Source organism: Amblyomma mixtum, chromosome 9 (assembly GCF_055824585.1).
Source record: "Amblyomma mixtum isolate Tamu chromosome 9, ASM5582458v1, whole genome shotgun sequence".
Taxonomy (NCBI): Eukaryota; Metazoa; Arthropoda; class Arachnida; order Ixodida; family Ixodidae; genus Amblyomma; species Amblyomma mixtum.
Window position 1 is genome coordinate 63517551 of NC_143020.1, and position 21064 is coordinate 63538614.

The 21064-nt window shown below is 43.5% G+C and overlaps 1 protein-coding gene across 11 annotated transcripts in view; it reads right to left on the bottom strand.

Moving 5' to 3' along the window:
• LOC149329352 (uncharacterized) overlaps positions 1-21064 on the bottom strand; it is a 245431-nt gene that overhangs the window by 122812 nt on the left and 101555 nt on the right. For 3 of the 11 annotated variants that reach the window (XM_089561857.1, XM_089561847.1, XM_089561852.1), the window contains exon 5: positions 4454-4507. The exons of 5 other annotated variants lie outside the window; for them this stretch is intronic. In XM_089561857.1, the coding sequence (XP_089417983.1) occupies positions 4454-4507 (54 nt within the window). Of the gene's footprint in view, positions 1-2267; positions 3943-4453; positions 4508-16843; positions 17141-21064 lie in introns of those variants that run through there. 3 more of the 11 variants (XM_089561846.1, XM_089561849.1, XM_089561854.1) reach the window with 3 other exon arrangements.

A 21064-nucleotide genomic window follows, 5' to 3' on the forward strand; every position in this document is an offset into this window, starting at 1 on the left:
CTTTCTGATTGCCACTCATTCCGAATTCGCTCGGAATTCTGCAAATGGCTCTTGTTATGATGTGTATGATGTCGCCGATTTGTGGTGTAACTGCATTTGTATGGTGAAGTCAGGCACGTGAGTATGCTTAGAGAGTCAGTTGAAATGATGCCGTTCACAATGTTATCATTTATTATTTTTACCAGCCTCAGAGAGGGCGTAACACTCTGCGATGAACATGAGTGCACTCCGAGATAGTAGTAATGTTCTTTCTCAATTGTTTTGCACTATGGCACTGCCAAGGTAGCATTCTGATTTTGAGCCATTGCCATAAAAAGCTGCATATTCGTCATATTTTTAGTTTAGTCCTAAACATTCTTGTAATATATGTTCATTAGCTGTTTATTTTTACTGAAAATGCGTCAATGTGCATTAAAGTGAAGTATATACATATAGCATTATGGTCTGCGTTCTTTAAGAAGCAATTCAGAACATCAGCACAAGCCTGGATTTTCTATAACTGATGATAAAGTGGTTACGCTCGCACGTACACTTCCCAGACTGGCTGTCCGAGCAGCCAAAACACAGAGCAGCGCACCACTGCCAGTCAGAGAAGCAAGCGACTGCTTCACTCAGTAGGTGGACAAGGTGTGCGGATCCTCAAAGATGCAGTTTAGTTTTCTCGTTAAAATTAAAATCAAACAACCACCACTCCTGTTGAGCCATCACATCACCTGCCGGTGCATACTCATCAGTATGCACTCCCTCTGATGCATTCAACCTTTCGTGCTTTCAAAGCACAAATTTTTTCTGCTGCAGCATCCAGTCTTTCTCAGATCTTTTGAAAGTGAACTGGGAGGTTCACATACCTCCCCTATCTATCTTCTCTCTATTTGATGCCACTAAAGTTTTGAGAGCAACATTCGCAGGATGGATGCTCCTCCTGAAACAACACCTATCGCTGGCTTGATAGTGGGAAGCGTCTTGGTTTCCTTCTTTTCTTCCACTGTTCTTTTATGACCATTCTTCAGGCACGGGGTAACAGGAGCAAGTCTTGGGCTGCAACACTGACCTAAGCTCAGAGCATAGGCTGCATTCATACCCCTACTTCTCAACATTCTGCTTTTCCCATTCACTCTTCCATACAGTTATGCACCACAGCCACTTTTTTTTTAAGTGGAGCCTTCGTCATCAGGAGGCTCGTAGATTTAGCCATGCATAAGAGGGATGGGCGTACGACACACAGTTGGTGCTACATCACTTAGAGCTCCTTGTACATCTGTGACGAAGCGGCCCTTGCGAGAAACAAACCGCACAACGCCACTTTGCCGCTTCCCGCTTTGCACACTCCTCGCAGTCCCTCGCCGGGGGGTCTCCGGAGTCTGTAGCGGCGGTACACAGGAGAAAGGAAGACGGATGCTCTTAATGATACCAAGCGCATCCACAGAACCCCTTGTGGCCCGCCCAACGGCGAAGCCAACTTCCCTTAGCCGCATGGTAAGGAGAGGTGGGGGGGGGGGGGGGGGGGTAAATAAGCATAGCGCACGCTAGCTCTCTACATCATGCGTAAAGGGGATGTGCGTAGACTAACAATCCAGTGCCCAGTGGTTCCTGGAGCCCAAATGGAGGAAGAGTGGCCCGTTCATTGTCCATTTACTCCAGCCAGTTTGATCTGTCCAATAGGGACTGTTATGTTGCTCTTCATTGTACTTTACGCTCTCAGGAGAGGGTAGGAAAATAAATTAAGTGCACGGGATGATACGCTCCTAGCCTGAAGCTCATACGGTCAAAGGTCTTCGAAGAAAATGGCAGTGTTTAGAGCCACTCTGCAGCAATGGTGGCTTCAGTGTGGCTTCATGGAAACAAGGCAACTGGTATATTTACTGACAAACATTTTCTCCTCAATTTTGTCACCCAAACTACATCCACAGGACAACAAAAGTCTCTCTCGCTCACCCCAAATACAACCTGTGCTTTTCCACACATATAGAGCCACCTCATCCCAAAAAAACTACCTAATCTCATGTGCTAATCCAACTCATTACTATCCAATAATATGTTTGGCTTCTTTCAAGGTATGACCCCTTCATAGTGAGAAAAAACCTTGGAGAAGCTTCTGAAAAAGACTACTTGTGTTTCCAATATTCCTTAGTGCTGTCAGTTAGTGCTGCTACTAGTGCTCTCATCTGTAACTGATAGCTATTCTTTCCTGGATGCAAGGCACAGCGATGTCTAAGGACGCTCGAAGTATAACACTAAAAAAAAACAGCTTTTTGAAGAACTGCAATGCTTTTGAATTTTAATGCACAATATGTCAAGCAAGTGAGTTTTACAAACAGCCGGAATGAATTAACATTTTGAAATAGAAACTGCTACAAAATACTAATCATGTGCACTAAGGAATTACACACAATAGACCCAAATTACGAGCTTTACAATACACTACAAGATTACAGTGTTTTTTGTAGGCACTAATGGCAGTATTCTTTGTTTCAGCAGCCACGAAACTTGCAGCGTATTATCATGAACACTTTATGTAAATAGACAAGGCTTTTTCAAATAACACCAAAACAACACAGAAGCTAGCACAGTGTGAAATGGTCACAAACAGCTGAAATTCTGACAACCAAAAAAGAATAAAAATGGTGAGGACAGAACGATCCACAATATTATGCCATTAATACCCAGCAGAGACAGTGCTCCGAGTAATGGTAAAGCAGCCTCACTCTGAGGCTGGACACAGACTAGTCTTCACTCGTTCCTGCCACTAACACTACTGGAATAAACACACAAAGATTTACACAAGAACAAGTTTTTCTTGGTTCTCATACAAACATTTATAGGTAACGTGATATAAATGATTGAATTTATATTGATTGTCGCAAAAATTAGCTCACTCAGGCTTAAAGAATAAAAGGAATTGTTTTGTGCACTTTTACTCCAAGAATTATTTCTTCACTGAAGCAGCTGAGAACTGCCAGCAGCGATATACATTGTATATCAAGTTTTAGAAAGGCACTCTAAAACAAGAACTGATGCCTTACAGCTATTAAAGTGATATTATTTCCATTCATACACGTTTACGAGCATAGCAGGCTCACTCTTCGTGTTCAGAAAAGACTTAACCTTAATATATAGTCTAAGGGAACAGCAAATGTTGTTTTCTGAAAACTGCCTCGAAGTGAACAAAACTTACAAATGTAGTTAATGGTGCAGGTTAGCTACCAACGCCTTTCATAGGGTACAGAGCTAAAATCTCGTTACCTTGCATACAAAATGATGCCTAGCAAAACGTATCGACTAAGGGCCTCACGGACCACTTCTATTTTTGGTGAATAGCCTTCTTGTGGCGGGTCAAATATTGCCTCTCACTGAATGTCTTTTCGCACAAGTCACATTGGAAGGGCTTTTCGCCCTTATGGAATCTAATATGCCTTGCAAGATCTGAACGTACCACAAAGGCCATGGGGCACAGCTGACACTGAAACGGCTTTTCACCCGTGTGGGTACGGATGTGTCTCACCAAGTTGTTCCTCTGTGTAAAGCTGCTGCCACAGTGATTGCAACGGTAAGGACGCTCGCCTGTATGAGTGCGCTGGTGTGTTTTTAGGGTGACTGCATGTGCAAAGCTGTGAGCGCAATGGTCACAACGGTAAGGTCGTTCACCAGTGTGAGTGCGCCGGTGTGCCTCTAGATTTTCCTTTTGTGCAAAGCTGCTACCACAGTCGTTACAATGGTATGGGCGGTCGCCTGTATGGACTCGGAGATGCTGAACTAGATGGTATCTTCTTTTGAATGCCTTGTTGCAATGGGTGCATTCGTGCAGCTTATTTCCTGTGGGTTTGCCCCGGTGGTAACTCATGACAGAAGCAGTAGATTCTGGGCAGTGGCTCGCAGGGTGGCTTTCATTGGTTGATGCTTGCAGATGAGGTGTGCCATGGTCGCTGTGTGTCACGACTGAACCTGCGTTGCACAGGCAGAAAGTTGAATGCAGAGGACACCCTCATCAAAAGCTGTGGATGTCTATCAAACTTCATTCAACAGATCATCCACTGAGAACTCAGGCCTGAAACAAGATGTCTCTACGGTCAAGATGTCTGTCCAGTCACAGGTGGGTATAACAGCAAAACAAGTGGCAGTCAGCTATGCTTAGCCCAATGCATAAAGCCATTTCTTTTTGTTTTATTTGCTCCTCAGACAGTGTCTAATAGGAGGAAAAGGCTAAAGGGTAAAAGCCATACGAGGATTTGGTCTCTCCTGCACAACTTCTTGCTGCAATGAACGGAACCCATATTGGTCCTAGTTCGATGAGTATAGTTGACATATCATAAAAAACAACTTTCCAGAATAATGAACGCACAAATCATGATCCTTCACCACAGTTCAGTAAACTAAAGCTTCTGTATCCTACAACCTGCTCTTTGAAAGACAACCTTTACGAAAGCATATACGGAGAAAAACTGCAGATGATAACCTGGTGAGTTCTGCCATGAAGGTGCACCATGTTTGTGGTCCCCGGAGCTCAAACCTGCATGTGAAAGCCAGATTGTATCCATTAACACAAAAAATTACAAGTGCAAATGCTCACATGGTGTTATCTGCATGAGGCGGTGAATATGGAATACACACTCGTAAAACAGCTTTTTCAGGTTGTGTAAATGCAGTAGGGCGAGCCTGGAAAGAAGAGCGTTCCAAAGCAAACATTGCCAACTTTTAATTCTGCATGCAGATGATTACTATACTTATGCTCACGAAAAACTGACGACTGCCTACAAATTTATACTGGAACCGAGTCAGTAATCATTACATCGACGAATCAACATGCACAATTTCTGGCTTCACGGCAACAACAGTACAAGACTACCTACACAGGCTTAAGAACTAACGAGTGTGTTATTTTTAACACAACACATTGACAGAGCATTCATCTTTTAATGAACCTCTTATACCCGTTGTACTGCGCACAGGAAAAAAAACTTTCAGATGATAGCTACTTGTAGAAAAGCGTAGATCACAGCTACCCACGAATGTTGCCAAAGTGCTCAACATCACGTTCTGCCTATACCATCTCGAAAAGAGTGCAATTAATCGAGTAGAAGCACATCTGAAACAGCACACTACTCTGTCTTAATTGCAGCTAGAGCATACCATATTTACTTCTATGACACCTGCATCCCAAATTTTGGGACGAGAAATCAGGGCGAAAAAAAGGAAGAAATAACCATGACATAAGGTTCTCAATGCGCTGCTCTGAAAGAGGTTTAAGGCGGCCAGCTTTTCGAACGCCATGGTCGGCACGGAAGAAGCCGATCCCTGAGAACATGGTGATCAGGTAAGCTCATAGGACAGTAACGAGAGTGAGAGCTGATGATGCATCGTGATATAAGGGATTTTCATCAACACCAGGGGAAGTCTAAGACCCATTTCGAGGCATTCCACCCAGCAGAAGCCAGGGGGGAAGCTTGCGTATCGTACCACAGGTGGGTACCCAGTGGCACAGGGAATCCAACCCTGCACATCCTACATGCGAGATGCACGCTCCAATGACTAGGCCACCATTGCAGGGAGAGTGAATGTGGCAAGAAACAGCGAGCAAAAGTGTGCCTTGTCATCAGTTGTTGCATTATTCTGAGCAGAAATCACAGCAGCACTATAATCATTTTAGAAACATTCAGTGATGCAAGGGAACTGGTCGGGGAAAACTAAAAAACGGACACTGCGGGTGAGAAAATCCGGTAAAACTGGCACTGCATTGTGCAGTAGTGAATAGCACCACTAGAACACAAAGCTTAAAGAAAGCATAGGCCAATGTTTTCAAATGGCTTTGGATTTTAACAGAACAATTTCCACCTTACAGACAAATAAAAGCCCGTACTAGCATCAGGAAATGCAATCCATACACGATGAATTCCAGATGTGCAGATCAACGCTCACTATTGTTAGAAAACTAAAATAAACATTGTCATAGGACACTCCATACAGCAAAATGTTGCCTAGTCTGATAAAATCCTGAAAACAAAACGAAAGATGTCAGGATGCAGACTAAACGAACACTGCAATGAATATTGTTTGGACAGGGTCAGTAATGCTACGTGCATGACGAAATGAGGTCGGTCAATTGTGACCAACTACAAGGGAACATAGTGTACTCTCTTCAGCAACGCCAAAACGACACCCATAAACCAGCAAACAACGGCAAATACAAGAGAATATAAAATTCACCACACGATACAGCACAGATTTTGCAGAGCTACAGTCTTCATAACGGCCCAACCAGGAGTGCAAAGTGATGGAGTTACATAGAATTACGTAAGTAACCTTTCACATAGCATATTCGAGGCCATACATCACAAGAATCAGGAAAAACATTGATTCGTCAGACACAGAGGCAGGAAAGCCTAGAAGTTCCAAAGCGTGCTTTTTCCATCATTGATGTTTCTGCTTCAATTGAAAAATTACTGAATATTGTACCAATGAAAAAATCAATTCATCGACATAACACAACAATCACACAAGTACCAGCATAATTGCATTTCGTGCTTTCATGCGATGTCACAGACGAAGTTCTTCACAACGACCATCACCTCAGACGTGATCTTGCTTTGATCTCTGCATAACAACATGGAGTCGGATTTATGCCATTTTTCACCAAAAATAAAGGCGTCATTTTCTGCCATTTGTATTTTCGATTGAGCACAATATTTTGGAACCAATGGGCCTCCTTTGTTAAAGGTGTGCACCAGATGCTTATATTTTTTTCAATTCTCCACGTCAAAAAGCTACTTGATGAATGGACATGCAATGTCCTACTGGCACCAGCAGACTTTCTTACAAAAATATGCAACACCTCCCGAATGTCGTAACTGCCCTAAAACATGCGCCAATATGACCCATTGTCTTCTAGAATGCCCCACGGCCATTCGGCCTCTCAGAGGCCAAGTAATGTGATTCTATGACCACTACTAATTGCCCACCACAAGAGTACACACGTTACAGGCTTCACTTGTTTCCTCTATGTGGTCAGGTGTAAAGTTAGTATCACGACTGACTGGGAATCCCACTGACAGCTTAAAAATGCACTCAGATTACTGCACATGCAATTTTCCAGGCTATCAGCATCAAGCAATGGAGTCATGAAAGGGTGGCTGGCGTGGTATTGAAGGTTTCTTCCTCTGGAACCTTGCACACATTAGTTTATCAGTAAAGGCCTGCAATAAAGGAGAATGTAGTGTAAACTGCAAGTACACATTTTTTGAAATGATGTTCTCCACCAGCTAAAATGCAGTCACTTGTGATATGTTTAGCGCAGCTGGTCTGGACAGTTCTCTTTGTGCAGACAGATGGATTCTCATGCACCTAACTTTGCACATGCACATAAGTGAAGGTAAGGTTCTGCATTTGTTCGTAGCAGTAGGCTGCATTCAAAGGTTCTTCCTCAAGCATTTACTCTGTGCCCTCCTAACACTGCTGCTCATGCCTGCAATTTGAAACAATGTGTAGTAGAGTAAGGAGAAGTCTTCAAGGCCAGAACAGCGTTGTTTATAGGCTTTGTGTAATGAATAAGTAAAACGCAGTCCTAGATCAGCAGATTGACTCATGAGTAGACTCACTCAGGCTCACAATCAGATGATGATTTGAGTGGTGAGTGAGTCAGATCCGAACTCAGATTCAGATTATGATCGAAGCCGTGAGCGAGTCCGAGCTCAGCTTCATATTATAATCTCTGTTTTTGCAACAATGTTGGACGCTTTGATTTTTTTGCGTTCTTTGTTACCGACAGCGGAGAGCAGGAATTATTTAGTGCTGCGAAAAAGGATGCCCGAGGGCGAGGCAGGCTGGCGACGTCTCTGGCCGACCGAAGAAGGGGATTCTGCAGAAGCTAGGAAGACAGCACTTTGTCCCAGTCCCACTGCTAACTTTATGCCGGTAGCTATGTCCGAGTCTCTCCATGCTGCTGCCGAGTTCCTCCATGCTGTGGAGAGTTCATATCAACACGATGACTTGCAATCAATATATATCATTCGAGACACGTACATAAGCTATCCAATTCTGGCATAAAGGTGAAATAGACGTCATCTGCATTAACCTTAAAAATGTGGCCTATGAAACTTGGAAAATGGAATTGAAGACATCAGGGTAGAAACCTAAACCAAAGAGTGTCAGACCAAGAACATGCATTTATAACCAATGCGGACGTAGTTCTTGGGGTTGCTAATCCCTCTCTTGGGAACTGGAGAGTGTTCAGCCTTTATAAATCTACGAGCGCTGCTTGAAGCGGGCTCTCTCCTTATTTGAAAGCAATATGATGTCATATTTTTCACAGCTCTACGAAATCTCCTCACAATATAAGCCACGCTAGGTCCGTAACAATGTGCACATAGACGTTAGCACGCTACACATCCTAGTGGTCTTAAGATAGGAATAGGTTATGCTTGTACTAAATCCGTTGTTTTTAGAAATTCTTCTCTTGAAGTGTTTCCTCACAAACCACTCAAAAGGATGGTATGCAGCACTCTTTTTAAAACCCGATTCTTCCAGTTGTCCCCAGCTTGAGTAGGTACTCGTCACTGGCACGGACCCGATGTTACTCTTCTTGGTTTCTGCAACTTTTTCAGCTACTACACAGATGTCTGTTTACTGCTTGTTGTATTTCCCCCCTTTTTTCTTAAGAGTGAAATATCGTCACGAGAAGCAAACGGAACTGCACGGACATGAACGAACGAGCACCAGGCCGGGCCAGACATTAGAAGTTGTTAAGAACAGCAGCCCGTGGCCTGGTTGAGAGTCAGGACCGAGGTAACGGTGAGTAGGGCCAGACCCAGTCTTGATACCGGCCTGTGCAGACCTCTAGCACCGAGTATAATGTTGTGTTTTCTAGCTTTCCTCGAATCTAAAGCCTGCATTGTGCCATTTAAGCATCCCAGTACAGCAGTTCAACAATCACGGCCTCCATGCTGCTTCATTTTTTAGTCATAGGGGGCGTGGGACCGACACGTTGGAAGGGACATTCCCATTTTTCTAATCGGACAAGCAGTTTTAAGAGACTGAAAGTGACGGCGGCAGACACTGCTCAGTGATGTACTTATTTCCATTTTTTTAATAAAGATGGCCAGCTCATATGAAGTAGTTTTACGTATGCTGCCAGGGGGTATCTATCAGCTCCTGTCTTGCTCACTGTTAAAACATTCTCCAAGTCTGAAGAAGAGAAAGACCCCGAAGAAAGCTTCGAGGGTTTGCGTGGTGCTGACCCTCGAACACGCAGGCGCGTCTACCCATTAACATATGTCTCATTCACAGACAGATTCAATACCATAAAAGCAGAGGCTTGAAGTAAAAGTAAGAGCAATCACACGCAGTCATGACATGTCCTTTGATTGCTGGCAGACTGTAATCGACTGACTTCGCCACACCAAATATTTTTTGCCTCAACTGATTTAAAGAGCGGGTACTGGCAGATAGACGTTGATGAACATGAACAGGAAAAAACTACCTTCGTCACTCTCAATGTCCTATATGAATTTAAGTTGTTGCCTTCGGTCCCTGTTCACCGTCGCCGACGTTTCAGCAAATTTCATCGACGTTTCAGCACTGTTTCTTGACTAAGCCATTCTGAGGAAGCTTCCCTGTGTTGCATGTTCTGCTCGTATCATTCAATGCGTACCAAGGAGACCCAGCATGAACGTCGGTGGGGGATATTTGCAAGCGGTGTCCCCCCCCCCCCCCCCCCCCCCCACTAAGCGAAAAGGGGGTCAGGAACCCCCTGTCCCCTCCTGCGATTTACGCAACTGCATATTTTACAGGACGGGAGCATCAAGGTACAGTTCAGCACAGGCTGGCAGCAGTTTCGCTGAAATCTTCTTCCCCTGCCTACAGGTACTCCCAAAATGCCTGCAAAACCAAGAACACAGAAAAAAGGCACACAAAAATATGACACCAGCATTGCTTAGTATGGCTATGGGATGTAGTCCTGCTTTTTAAAGTGCTGTATTTAGTGGAACTGAAGGATGTCATGCATTTTTCATTCCTGCGATGCGGATACATTAGGACGCGGAAAAAGGATTTTGTACCGGCTCATTCCTCGTTGGCGTTGCATAACCCTCCTCGCAGCGCCGCCCCTCCTCCTCCGCTCTCAGAGTGTGTTCGTCGTATTTTCCCGTTTTCGTTTGTTTACTGGATGTTTCTATTGAACTGATCCGTGCACCTTGTTTGAATTATTCGTAGCAGTGACTTAGGTTTTCTTATAATGTTTACACTCCTTACTTTGCACCAGGGGAAAAATAAATTTGTGTGCAGTTGACCTACTGCGTGCCACTGTCCCAGAAAGAATGAATCCAGCTCTCAAAAAGTATACAGAGAGAATACTGATGCTGCATCTAGTTTGTTTCATTCCCGCCGCATTTGTTCAAAGCATAAATTACTTTCTTGTCTTTTCCCTCGAATGCCAAATACAACACTTATCCGCCAATTCCTGAACGTGGTAACGTTTGAACGGTATCAGTGTAAGTTCAATGCGGGGAATCCCAAGTCGCCGCTACGAATAATTCAAACAAGGTTATCAAATCAGTGCAACGGAAACATCCAGTAAACAAACGAAAACGGGAAAATAGGACGAGCACACTCATAGAGCGGAGGAGGAGGGGCGGCGCTGCGAGGAGGGTGATGCAACGCCAACGAGGAAAGAGCCTTTATACTTGCATGCCAAGGGGACTACTTCCGTATACAAAAAAAAAGAAAAGACAAGTGATACGCTGTGAAGCTGTTTGCATCAGTTTCGGCATAAACTGCTGGTTACAGGTACCACCACTGTGATATAATTCACCAGCTTTCACAAGTTACCATAACGCACCATGAATGCTTATCGCGACAGAATTCTTAAATCATCACCCCTTTTACAGCAAAGCTACAGACTGTAAAAGAACTCATTGTTGCATTAGCTATGCGATTACGCACATATAAGAACGCAAACATCACGGATGAAGACACACAACTAATGAATTTACATAAATTAGCACTAATTACAGCTTTGAAGCCAACTGCGTCTACTTGCCCGCTGATGCAAGTGTTGAAGTAGCAGGTCTAAAGGAATAACTCCGGCAGGTTTCACTGAAGACAATTTGTCTGGTATTGCGGTTATACACTTCTGCGGCTTTCATGCTGCTGGCAAAGGCGTTAATAAGCCCGAATCTTACGTGACTGCGCGGTAACATTTGGGCACGCGCACAAAGACGGACCAATATCTTCACACGCGCACGATGAAAAAGTGACGTTCACCGTGTCGGATGCAGTTATCGTTGCTCTGTATGCGCATAGATTTCCTTCTGCAAAGCTACTTTCTTCTTCTCACAGACTGACAGCACACAAAAAGGAAAAAGGAATGCGTAAAGCAACAGATCATGGAACTGGCACAACCGGCAACACACGAAAAGTGTGCAATTGTCGATGCCGCCCGCGATGCCACTTGCGCCATCGTACATTTTCCCTGCATGGTTGGCGGGGGCACGTTTTGTTACCAAAAAAAAAAAAACATATAATGAAGACCCCGTATACAGCGTCAATTAAGTACTAATGACGCAGCAAAATTCGATCTGTGTGCAAGGTATAGATGATAGAAAACTGGCTGCCTGTTGTAACCTTCCTGGAAGATCGAAAGCAAAACTGAATTTTGATCCTTCTGGTTTCGATCTCGCACCCGATGGTGCGCAACGCTTGAATTTCATATCCGAATTTTATATCCGGCTTAGCTTGTGCGTGGGATGGTTTACTCGTCGCAGCTGCGTACTCAGCGAATAGAAACCACCTGTGAAGATATTGCTTCACTGTACTGAAACTACACTCTGCCGACGCGTTGAAAGCTCGATGCCGCTGCGTGCAATGCATGTCACGCATACTTAGCTGACTTCAGTGCATGGCTAGGGCATTTAATTGTTGCAAGGACCCGATCATGCGTAGTGTTTTAAAATATAGCTCCTGTCCGGGTTTGTTTTCAGCAAAGGCGATTAGGTGACGCTATGCAACGAGATCGTTTTACGCTTCGTTGCGATTGCAGGCGCTAGCGTTTTCCTTCAGTAGTTGTAATGAATATCGGCACATTCGTAGTGGAGTAGAGGAGGCCGTACCCTAGGGTGCGAGCTCCCTCTCCCATTTTCCCCAACATACAGGGACATCCGTATTTATCCTCTGGAGTTAACAAAGAAACAGAAAACAAACAAACAAACTCTGGGCACAATCTAATGTTGTTGATGCTTGAATTTTCAGTTGGATAAGCATTCTTCTTTAAAAAAATATAAAAACACTAGACATGTGTGTTCACAAGCCCACTTTCTCCAACGAGCAAACAAGGGTGAAAAGACCTGTAGACATTCGGAATAAAGCAATGGAAGATGTTTTTTCCTGATCACTTTGTGTACCTTTGCGCATTAGCATCAAATAAGATTTATAGTGACCACTTCTCCGTATAGCTCACGTGTTGAGGTCTCTACTTTTGCAAGAATAAGCTGTGTGTATAAGTGTATACGTACGATATGCGAAGGCAGCATAAAATGACTTTAATGAATGCCTTCAATACGAAAGACAGCTGCTACACTGTCGGGCATTCATGCTTTACTTATAGAAAGAGTGCAGTACCTTTTATTTTCTTCCGCTCAGTACATAAACTGATTTGCAACTACATGTGCAACATGTTGCAATTACATGTTGCAACTACATGTTGTGTTTCTCTTGTGTCCCCGTTTTTTGCGCTGCCATTACCTTCCACAAGACAGCTATAATAGGTTTCACTAGGTGTATCTTAAGATTTAATTCAATATTTCATTTAGATGCCTTCATTTATTTACTTATTTCTTACTACTTGAAAGGCCCTTTCAAGGGGTATCAAATCACATGAGTGCGTTACAGAGCATTACAGTGCTACAGCTCATGATTTGAATAGTGATGGGGTTAGTGTGGAACACAACGTAGGCAGGCAAGTCATTCCAGTCTTTTGCAGTGCGTACAAAAAATGTAGACAGATGTGCGGGCGGGCGGAGGATAGGTGGTCTTTCCATGGTTCGTGCAGCTGGAGGTGCAGTAGGTATGAGATGATAACAGACTGGTGGGGAACATGACAGTATATTTTGTGATATAGACATAGTCTTGAGATGTGACATCAGTTAGTTAAATCTGTGAGGTGAGCATTGCATTTTATTTTGGTGACACTTTCACAATAAGAACAAGCAGAGAAGGTGGACCTATAGCAGCACGGTTTTGTACTGCTTCTAGTGTATTTGATTATTTTGATTAGGGAACCAATTACTCACGCACACTCTAGTTTGGGCAGTACAAATGTTACATAGGCTAATGACTTCAATGATGGTGGCTGAAAGCTCATAAAGTACAGATCTTATAGAGTACCATTTGTAGGGAATGTTCACTCTTGATTTCTTTGTGCCGAGCTTGTGCAGCAACTTCATCTGCTTTCTAATTGCCACTCATTCCGAAGTCGCTCGGAATTCTGCAAAACGGGTCTTGTTACATTGTGCATGATGTCGCCGATTTGTGGTGTAACTGCATTTGTATGGTGAAGTGAGGCACGTGAGTATGCTTAGAGAGTCAGTTGAAATGATGCCGTTCACAATGCTATCATTTATTATTTCTTCTAGAGTCTCAGAGAGGGCGTAACACTCTGCGATGAACATGAGTGCACTCTGAGATAGTAGTAATGTTCTTTCTCAATTCTTTGGTACTACGGCACTGCCAAGGTAGCATTCTGATTTTCAACGATTGCCTTAAAATGCTGCATATCATCGTATTTTTAGTTTCCTAAACATTCTTGCAATACATGTCCATTAGCCGTTTATATTTTCGGAAAATGTGTTAATGTATGGTAAAGTGAAGCATGTAGAAGATGGCATTATGGTCTGCGTTCTTTAAGAAGCAATTCATAACATCGGCACGAGCCTGCATTTTCTATAACTGACACAAAACTGGTTACGCTCGCACATACAATTTCCAGACTGGCTGTCCGAGCAGCCAAAACACAGAGCTACGCACCACTGCCAGTCGGAGAATCAAGCGACTGCTTCACTCGGTAGGTGAACAAGGTGTGCGGATCCTCAAAGATGCAGTTTAGTTTTCTTCTTAAAATTAAAGTCAAACAGCCCCACCACTCCTGTTGAGCCATCACATCACCTGCAGGTATGAATGAAGTGCATACTCATGAGTACGCCCTTCCTCTGATGCATTCAACCTTTCGTGCTTTCAAAGCACAAATTTTTTCTGCTGCAGCATCCAGTCTTTCTCATATCTTTTGAAGATGAACTGGGAGTTTCGCATACCTCCCCTATCAGTCTTCTTTCCATTTGATGCCACTAAAATTTTGAAAGCAACATTCGCAGGATGGATGATCCTCCTGAAACAACACGTATCGCTGGCTTGATAGTGGGAACTGTCTTGGGTTGTTTCTTTTCTTCCACTGTTCTTTTACGATCGTTCTTCAGGCACAAGCTGACGGCAGCAACTCTTGGGCTGTAACACTGACCTAAGCTCAGAGCATAGGCTGCATTCACACCCCTATTTCTCTACAATCTGCTTTTCCCAATCACTGTTGCATACAGTTATGCACCACAGCCACTATTTTTATGAAGTGGAGCCTTCATCATCAGGAGGCTTGTAGATTTGGCCATGCGTAAGGGGGATGTGTGTAGACTGACAAACCGGGGCCCAGTGGTTCCTGGAGCTCGAGCGGAGGTAGACAGGCCCTTTCACTGTCCATTTAATCCAGCCAGTTTGAACTGTCCAATAGGGACTGTTATGTTGCTCCTTATTGTACTTTGCACTCAGAAGAGAGGGTAAAAGAATAAATTAAGGGCATCGGAAGGGACACTCCTAGCCTGCAGCTTGTATGGCCATAGGTCTACGAAGAAAACGACAGTGTTTAGAGCCACTCTGCTGCAATGGCGGCTTCAGTGTGGCTCCATGGAAACAAGGCGACTGGTATAATTACTGACAAACATTTCCTCTTCAATCTTGTGAACCCAACTACATCTACAGTACAACAAAAGTCTCTCTCGCTCACCCCAAATACACCCTGTGCTGTTCCAGACAAATCGAGCAACCTCATCCCAAAAAACTTCCCAATCTGATCTGGTAATCCAACTCATTACCATCCAATACTGAGTCTGGATTCTTTCAAGATATGACCCGTTTGTAGTATGAAACAAAAACTTGGAGAAGCTTCTGAAAAACACTACCAATGGTTGCAATATTCTTTACTGCTGTCTATAAGTTAGTGCTGTCCGTTAGTGCTGCTACTTATTCTGTCATCTATAAGTGATAGCAGTCCTTTCCTGGATGCAAGGCACAGTGATGTCTAAGTATGCTCGAAGTGTAACATGAAAAAAAAAAAGAACAGCTTTTTGAAGAACTGCAATGCTTTTGAAATTTAACGCACAGTATGTCAAGCAAGAGAGTTTTACAAACAGCCAGAATGTATTCAACATTTTTTAATGTAAACTGCTAAAAAATACTACTCATGTGCACTAAGGAATTTCACACAATGAACCCAAATTACAAGCTTTACAATACACTACAAGATTACAGTATTTTTGTAGGCACTAATCACAGTATTCTTTGTTTCAGCAGCCACGACCCTTGCAGCGTGTAATCATGAACTCCTTATGTAAATCGAGAAGGCTTTTTCAAGTAACACCAAAGCAACACAGAAGGGACCCCGCTGTGAAATGGTCCCAAAAAGCTGATATTCTGACAACCAAAAAAGAATAAAAATGGTGCCGACACAATGATCCACAAATATTATGCCATTTATATCCAGCAAAGACAGTGCTCTGAGTAATGGTAAAGCAGATGTTAGTGAACTCTTTTGTTAGTCTTTCATTCCAAACCACAGAGAACTCCTCAAACCACCAAACTAACGCAAGACACATCACTTTGAGGCTGGACACCCGCTTGTCCTCCCTCATTCCTGCCACTAACACTGCTGGAATAAACACACAAAGATTCACACAAGAACAAGTTTTCCTCGGTTGTCATACAAACATTTATAAGTTCAGTGACATAAATGACTGAATTTATATTGATTGTCACAAAAATTAGCTCACTCAGACTTAAGGATTGAAAGGAATTGTTTTGTGCACTTTTACTCCAAGGAATTTTTTCACTGAGGCAGGCTGACAACTGCCAGCAGCGATAAACATTGGAGATCAAGTTTTTCAATGGCACTCCCCAACACGAAGTGATGCCTAAAAGGTATGAGAGTGATTTTATTTCCATTCATGCACGTTTACGAGCATGGCAGGCTCACTCTCCGTGTACAGGAAATACTTAGCGTGAATATGTAGTCAAAAAGGAACAGCAAATGTTGTTTTCTGAAAGCTCCCTCAAAGTGAACAAAACTTACAAATGCAGTTCATGATGCAGGCTAGCTACCAATGCCTTTCATAGGGTAAACAGCTAGAATCTCGTTAGCTTGCAGAGAAAATGGAAGCTTAGCAAAACGTATCGACTAAGGGCATCACGGACCACTGCTATTTTTGGTGAATATCCTCCTTGTGGTGGTTCAAACATTGCCTCTCACTGAATGTCTTTTCACACAAGTCACATTGGAAGGGCTTTTCGCCCTTATGGGATCTAATATGCCTTGCAAGATTTGAACGTATTGCAAAAGCCACGGGGCACAGCTGGCACTGAAACGGCTTTTCACCCGTGTGGGTACGGATGTGTTCCACCAGGCGACTCTTCACTGTAAAGCTTCTGCCACAGTGGTCGCAGCGGTAAGGACATTCCCCTGTGTGAGTGCGCTGGTGTACCCACAGAGTCGCCCTTTGTGAAAATCTATTTCCACAGTCGTCACAACGGTAAGGACGCTCACCTGTGTGTGTGCGCTGGTGTGCCTCTAGATTGTCCTTTCGTGCAAAGCTGCTACCACAGTCGTTACAAAGGTATGGGCGGTCGCCTGTATGGACTCTGAGATGCTGCACTAAATGGTCTTTTCTTTTGAATACCTTGCTGCAGTGGGTGCATTTGTGAACCTTATTTTCTGTGGCATTACCCCGGTGGTTACCCATGCCAGAAGGAGTAGATTCCATGCAGTGGCTCGCAGGGTGGCTTTCACTGGTTGAATCTTCCACAGCAGGTGTGCCATGGTCACTCTGTGTGACGACTGAACCTGCGTTGTACAGGCATTTGTAATTTAAATAAAATGCAAGAACCAACAATCCACAGTTCACTTTGAGCTAGGAAGAAAAGTTAAATGCGGAGGACACTCTCATCAAAAGTGGTGGTTTACTCAACAGATCTGCCTCATAGAGAAAGCAGGCCTGAAACAAGATGTCCCTACAGTCCATTCTGCATGGAGGCAAAAAAACAAAAACATTTGGGCTGCATGAGATGTTCTCACTGCCAAAAAAATAGGGCAGCCTTTGTAATCCATCCAAAGCTGCTGGCAAAAAGGATGACTCCTGGCAAAAACGCCCAGGTCACAGCTGCCCACGAATGTTGCCATTGCCCATCATGATGTTCCACCTCCACAGTCTCCAAGAGTGCAATTAATCGAGTAGAAGTACATCTGAAACTGCACACTACTCTGTCTTAAGTACAGTTAGAGCATACCACATTTACATGTGCAACACCCACACCTCCAATTTTGGGCCAAGAAACGAGGGGGGGGGGGGGGGGGGAAAGGAAGAAACTATGGTGACCGAGTTTCGCAATGCACTGCTCTGAAAAAGGTTTAAGGTGCCCAGCTTTTCTAACTGAAGCACATTTCTGTGAATATGATGATGAGGCGAGCTCATTGAAACTAATAAGAGTGAGAGGTCATGATGACAGTGATGAATTTTTATGACGGAAGGTTAGCTTTGGCCAAAGAGCATTGTGTTATAAGGCACTTTCGTCATTACACTTTCCACGCATTCCATCTAGCAAAAGCCAGGGACAAAGCTTGCGTAGCGTACCACAGGTGGGTACCCAGTGGCACAGGGAATCCAACCCTGCACATCCTACATGCGAGATGCACGCTCCAATGACTAGGCCACCGTTGCAGGGAGAGTGAATGTGGCGAGAAACAGCGAGTAAAGGTGCGACTTGTCATCAACTCTTGCATTATTCAGAGCAGAAAACAAAGCAGCCCTACACTCGTTTTACAGACGTCTTGTGATGCAAGGAAACCAGCTGGGGAAAACTACAAAACGAACACTGCTAGTCAGTAAATCTAGTAAAACTGGCACTGAACTGTACAATAGAGTATAGCATCAATAGAGCACGCAGCTTAAAAAGACATAGGCCAATTTTTTTAAATTGCTTCTCACTATAATAAAACAAATTCCAGCTCAAAAACAAATCAAAGCCACTACCGTGAAATGAAACTCTTACACAATGAATTCTGGATGAGCAGATATACATTCAGTACTGTTAGAAAAATAAATCAAACATTGTCACAGTACACTCTACACAGCCAAATGTAACTTTCTCTTAAAATACCCTCAGAACGAAAAGGAAGGCGTCTGGATGCAGACTAAGTGAACACAGTAATGAATATATTTCTGAAAGTCACTAATGCTATGTACATTGACAAAATGAGGTCAGTCACTTGTGAATAACCCCAAAGAATCACAGTGTACTCTTCACCAAAGCTAAATGGACGCCAAAAAACCAGAGAACAGAGACAAAAACAATACCATGTAGAATGCACCCCACAATACACCACAGGTTTTGCAGAGCTTCAAACTTCACAAAGCCCCAACCATGAGCGCAAAGTAGTGGAGTTACATCCAATTATGTTAGCAAGCATTCGCAGATTCAAGGTCATACGGCCCAAGAATCAGGATAAAGAATGAGGCACCAAACACAGAGTCACGAAGTGCTAAGAGTTCCAACACGTGCTATTCTCATCCTTGATGTTCCTGCTTTGATTGAAAAATGAAAGAATATTGTATAAATGAAAAAATCAATTTGTCCACATAATCAGTCACACAAGTGCATTTCGTGCTTTCATGCGATGTCACAAAGTTTTTCACAATGACCATCATATCAAAGGTGATCTTGCTTTGATCTGTGAAAAACAGGCTGCAGTCGATTCACCAAATTTTGCACCAAAACTAGAGGCGTGACTTTCTGCTTTTGTATTTTTGATTGAGCATAATATTTTGGAACCAATGGGCCTCCTTTGTTAAAGGTGAGCACGAGATACTTTTTTTCATTTCTCCAAGTCACAAAGTTACTCGACAAAGGGACAGGGGATGTCCTTCTGACACCGACTTTGCAACATCTCGTGAATGCTATAACTGCCCTAAAACACATGCCAATCTGACCCATTCTCTTTTGGAATGCCCCGTGGCCATTCAGCCTCTGAGTGACCAAATAATTGCAGGCTTCACTGGATTTCTTTAAGTGGTCAGGCATTTTGTTAGCACCCTGAGTGATATGGGAATCCCACCGAGAGCTTAATTTAAGCTGCTCAACCCATGCATGCCAGTGATTTCTGTAACATGTTTCTTGAGCTCAGAAGAAAAAACTTCGTGCCTATTTTTATTCCAGTCATTCCCTCCTTCCCTCTACGTCCCAAGCCTAATGCTATTCCTATGGAAAGAATTATATTATTTTCGAAACGAGTTCACTAAAAAATTTCTTGTTCTGAGTGCGCTCCCCATTTGCCTCATTATTTAAATCTTGTAATTCAAGCAAAATCATTAAAAACACTAATGCCACACTTTGTACATAGACACAGCACACCAAGATCATTGCATATGAAATTTTGTAGCTTATGACCATCAAGCAATGGAGTCATGCAAGGCTGACAGCCGTGGCATTGAAGGTTTCTTCCTCTGGAACCTTGAACACACTGGCTTATCTGTAGCGGCCTGCAAAATAACGGAAAACAAATAAGCGTCACTATAAAATAAACAGAAATACCAAAAGCAGCAGGGTCTATGCTTATGTGTAAATGGCAGTGCACAAAATCCACGTCTGAATACGCTTTCTGTCATGTTCTTTGTTCTGCAGGCACAAAATGTGAAAGGATATGGATAGGGAAAAAGAAGAGCAATGCACTGTAAACTGCGAGTACAAATGTTTGAAACTGATGTTCTCTACCAGGTAAAATGCAAAGTCACTTGTGGTACTTTTAGCACAGCTGGTATGGATAGTTCTCCTAGCACAGACAGATGGATTCTCCTGCACCTAACTTTGCACATGCACATAAGTGAAGGTAAGGTTCTGCATATGTTCGTAGCAGTAGGCTGCATTCGAAGGTTCTTCCTCAAGCATGTACTCTGTGTTCTCCTAATACTGCTCCTCATGCCTGCAATTTGAAACAACGCGTAGTAGAATAAGGAGAAGTACCCAAGGCCCCAACAGCATTGTTTACATGCTTTGTGTATTGAATACGTACAATGCAGTCCTAGATCAGCGGACTGAGTTATGAGTAGACTCACTCAGGCTCATAGTCAGATGATTATTTGAGTGGTAATCCAGTTGGATCTGGACTCAAATTCGGCTTCCGACACAAATCGTGAGCGAGTCCGGGCTCAGAGTCATCCCATCCTCGTCGCCAAAATATGTTGTATCGTAAGTAATGATAATTAGCAATTAAACAGTACACGTAGCATACGATCGAGCCGATCTGTATTCTCCTACTTCGTCGTCTTCTGTACTCCTGTGCACGCAAGTGCCTGCAGCGCACCTGCCACACTTCATCTTTATCACAATTATGATCTGTATTTTCACAATGACGGTGCACACTTAGATTTTTCTGCCACCTTTATTACCGACAGCGGAGAGGAGGAATGATTTACTGCCACAACCAAGGATACTTGAGGGCAAGGCAGGCTGGCGATGTCTGTGGCTGACCGAAGAAGGGGATACCGTAGAAGCAAGGAAGACGGCATTTTGTCCCATCCCCGTTGCCAGTTTTACATGGGTGCAGTAATGGGCCGGTACTTCTGTCCGAGTCCCTCTTTGCTGCTGAGAGTTTATATTACCACGATGACGTGCAATCAGTGAACCATTGGCGACACGTAGACAAGCTGTCTAATTCTGGCATAATGGCAATATAGCACTCATCTGCATTAGGCTTAAAAATGGGGCCCGTGCA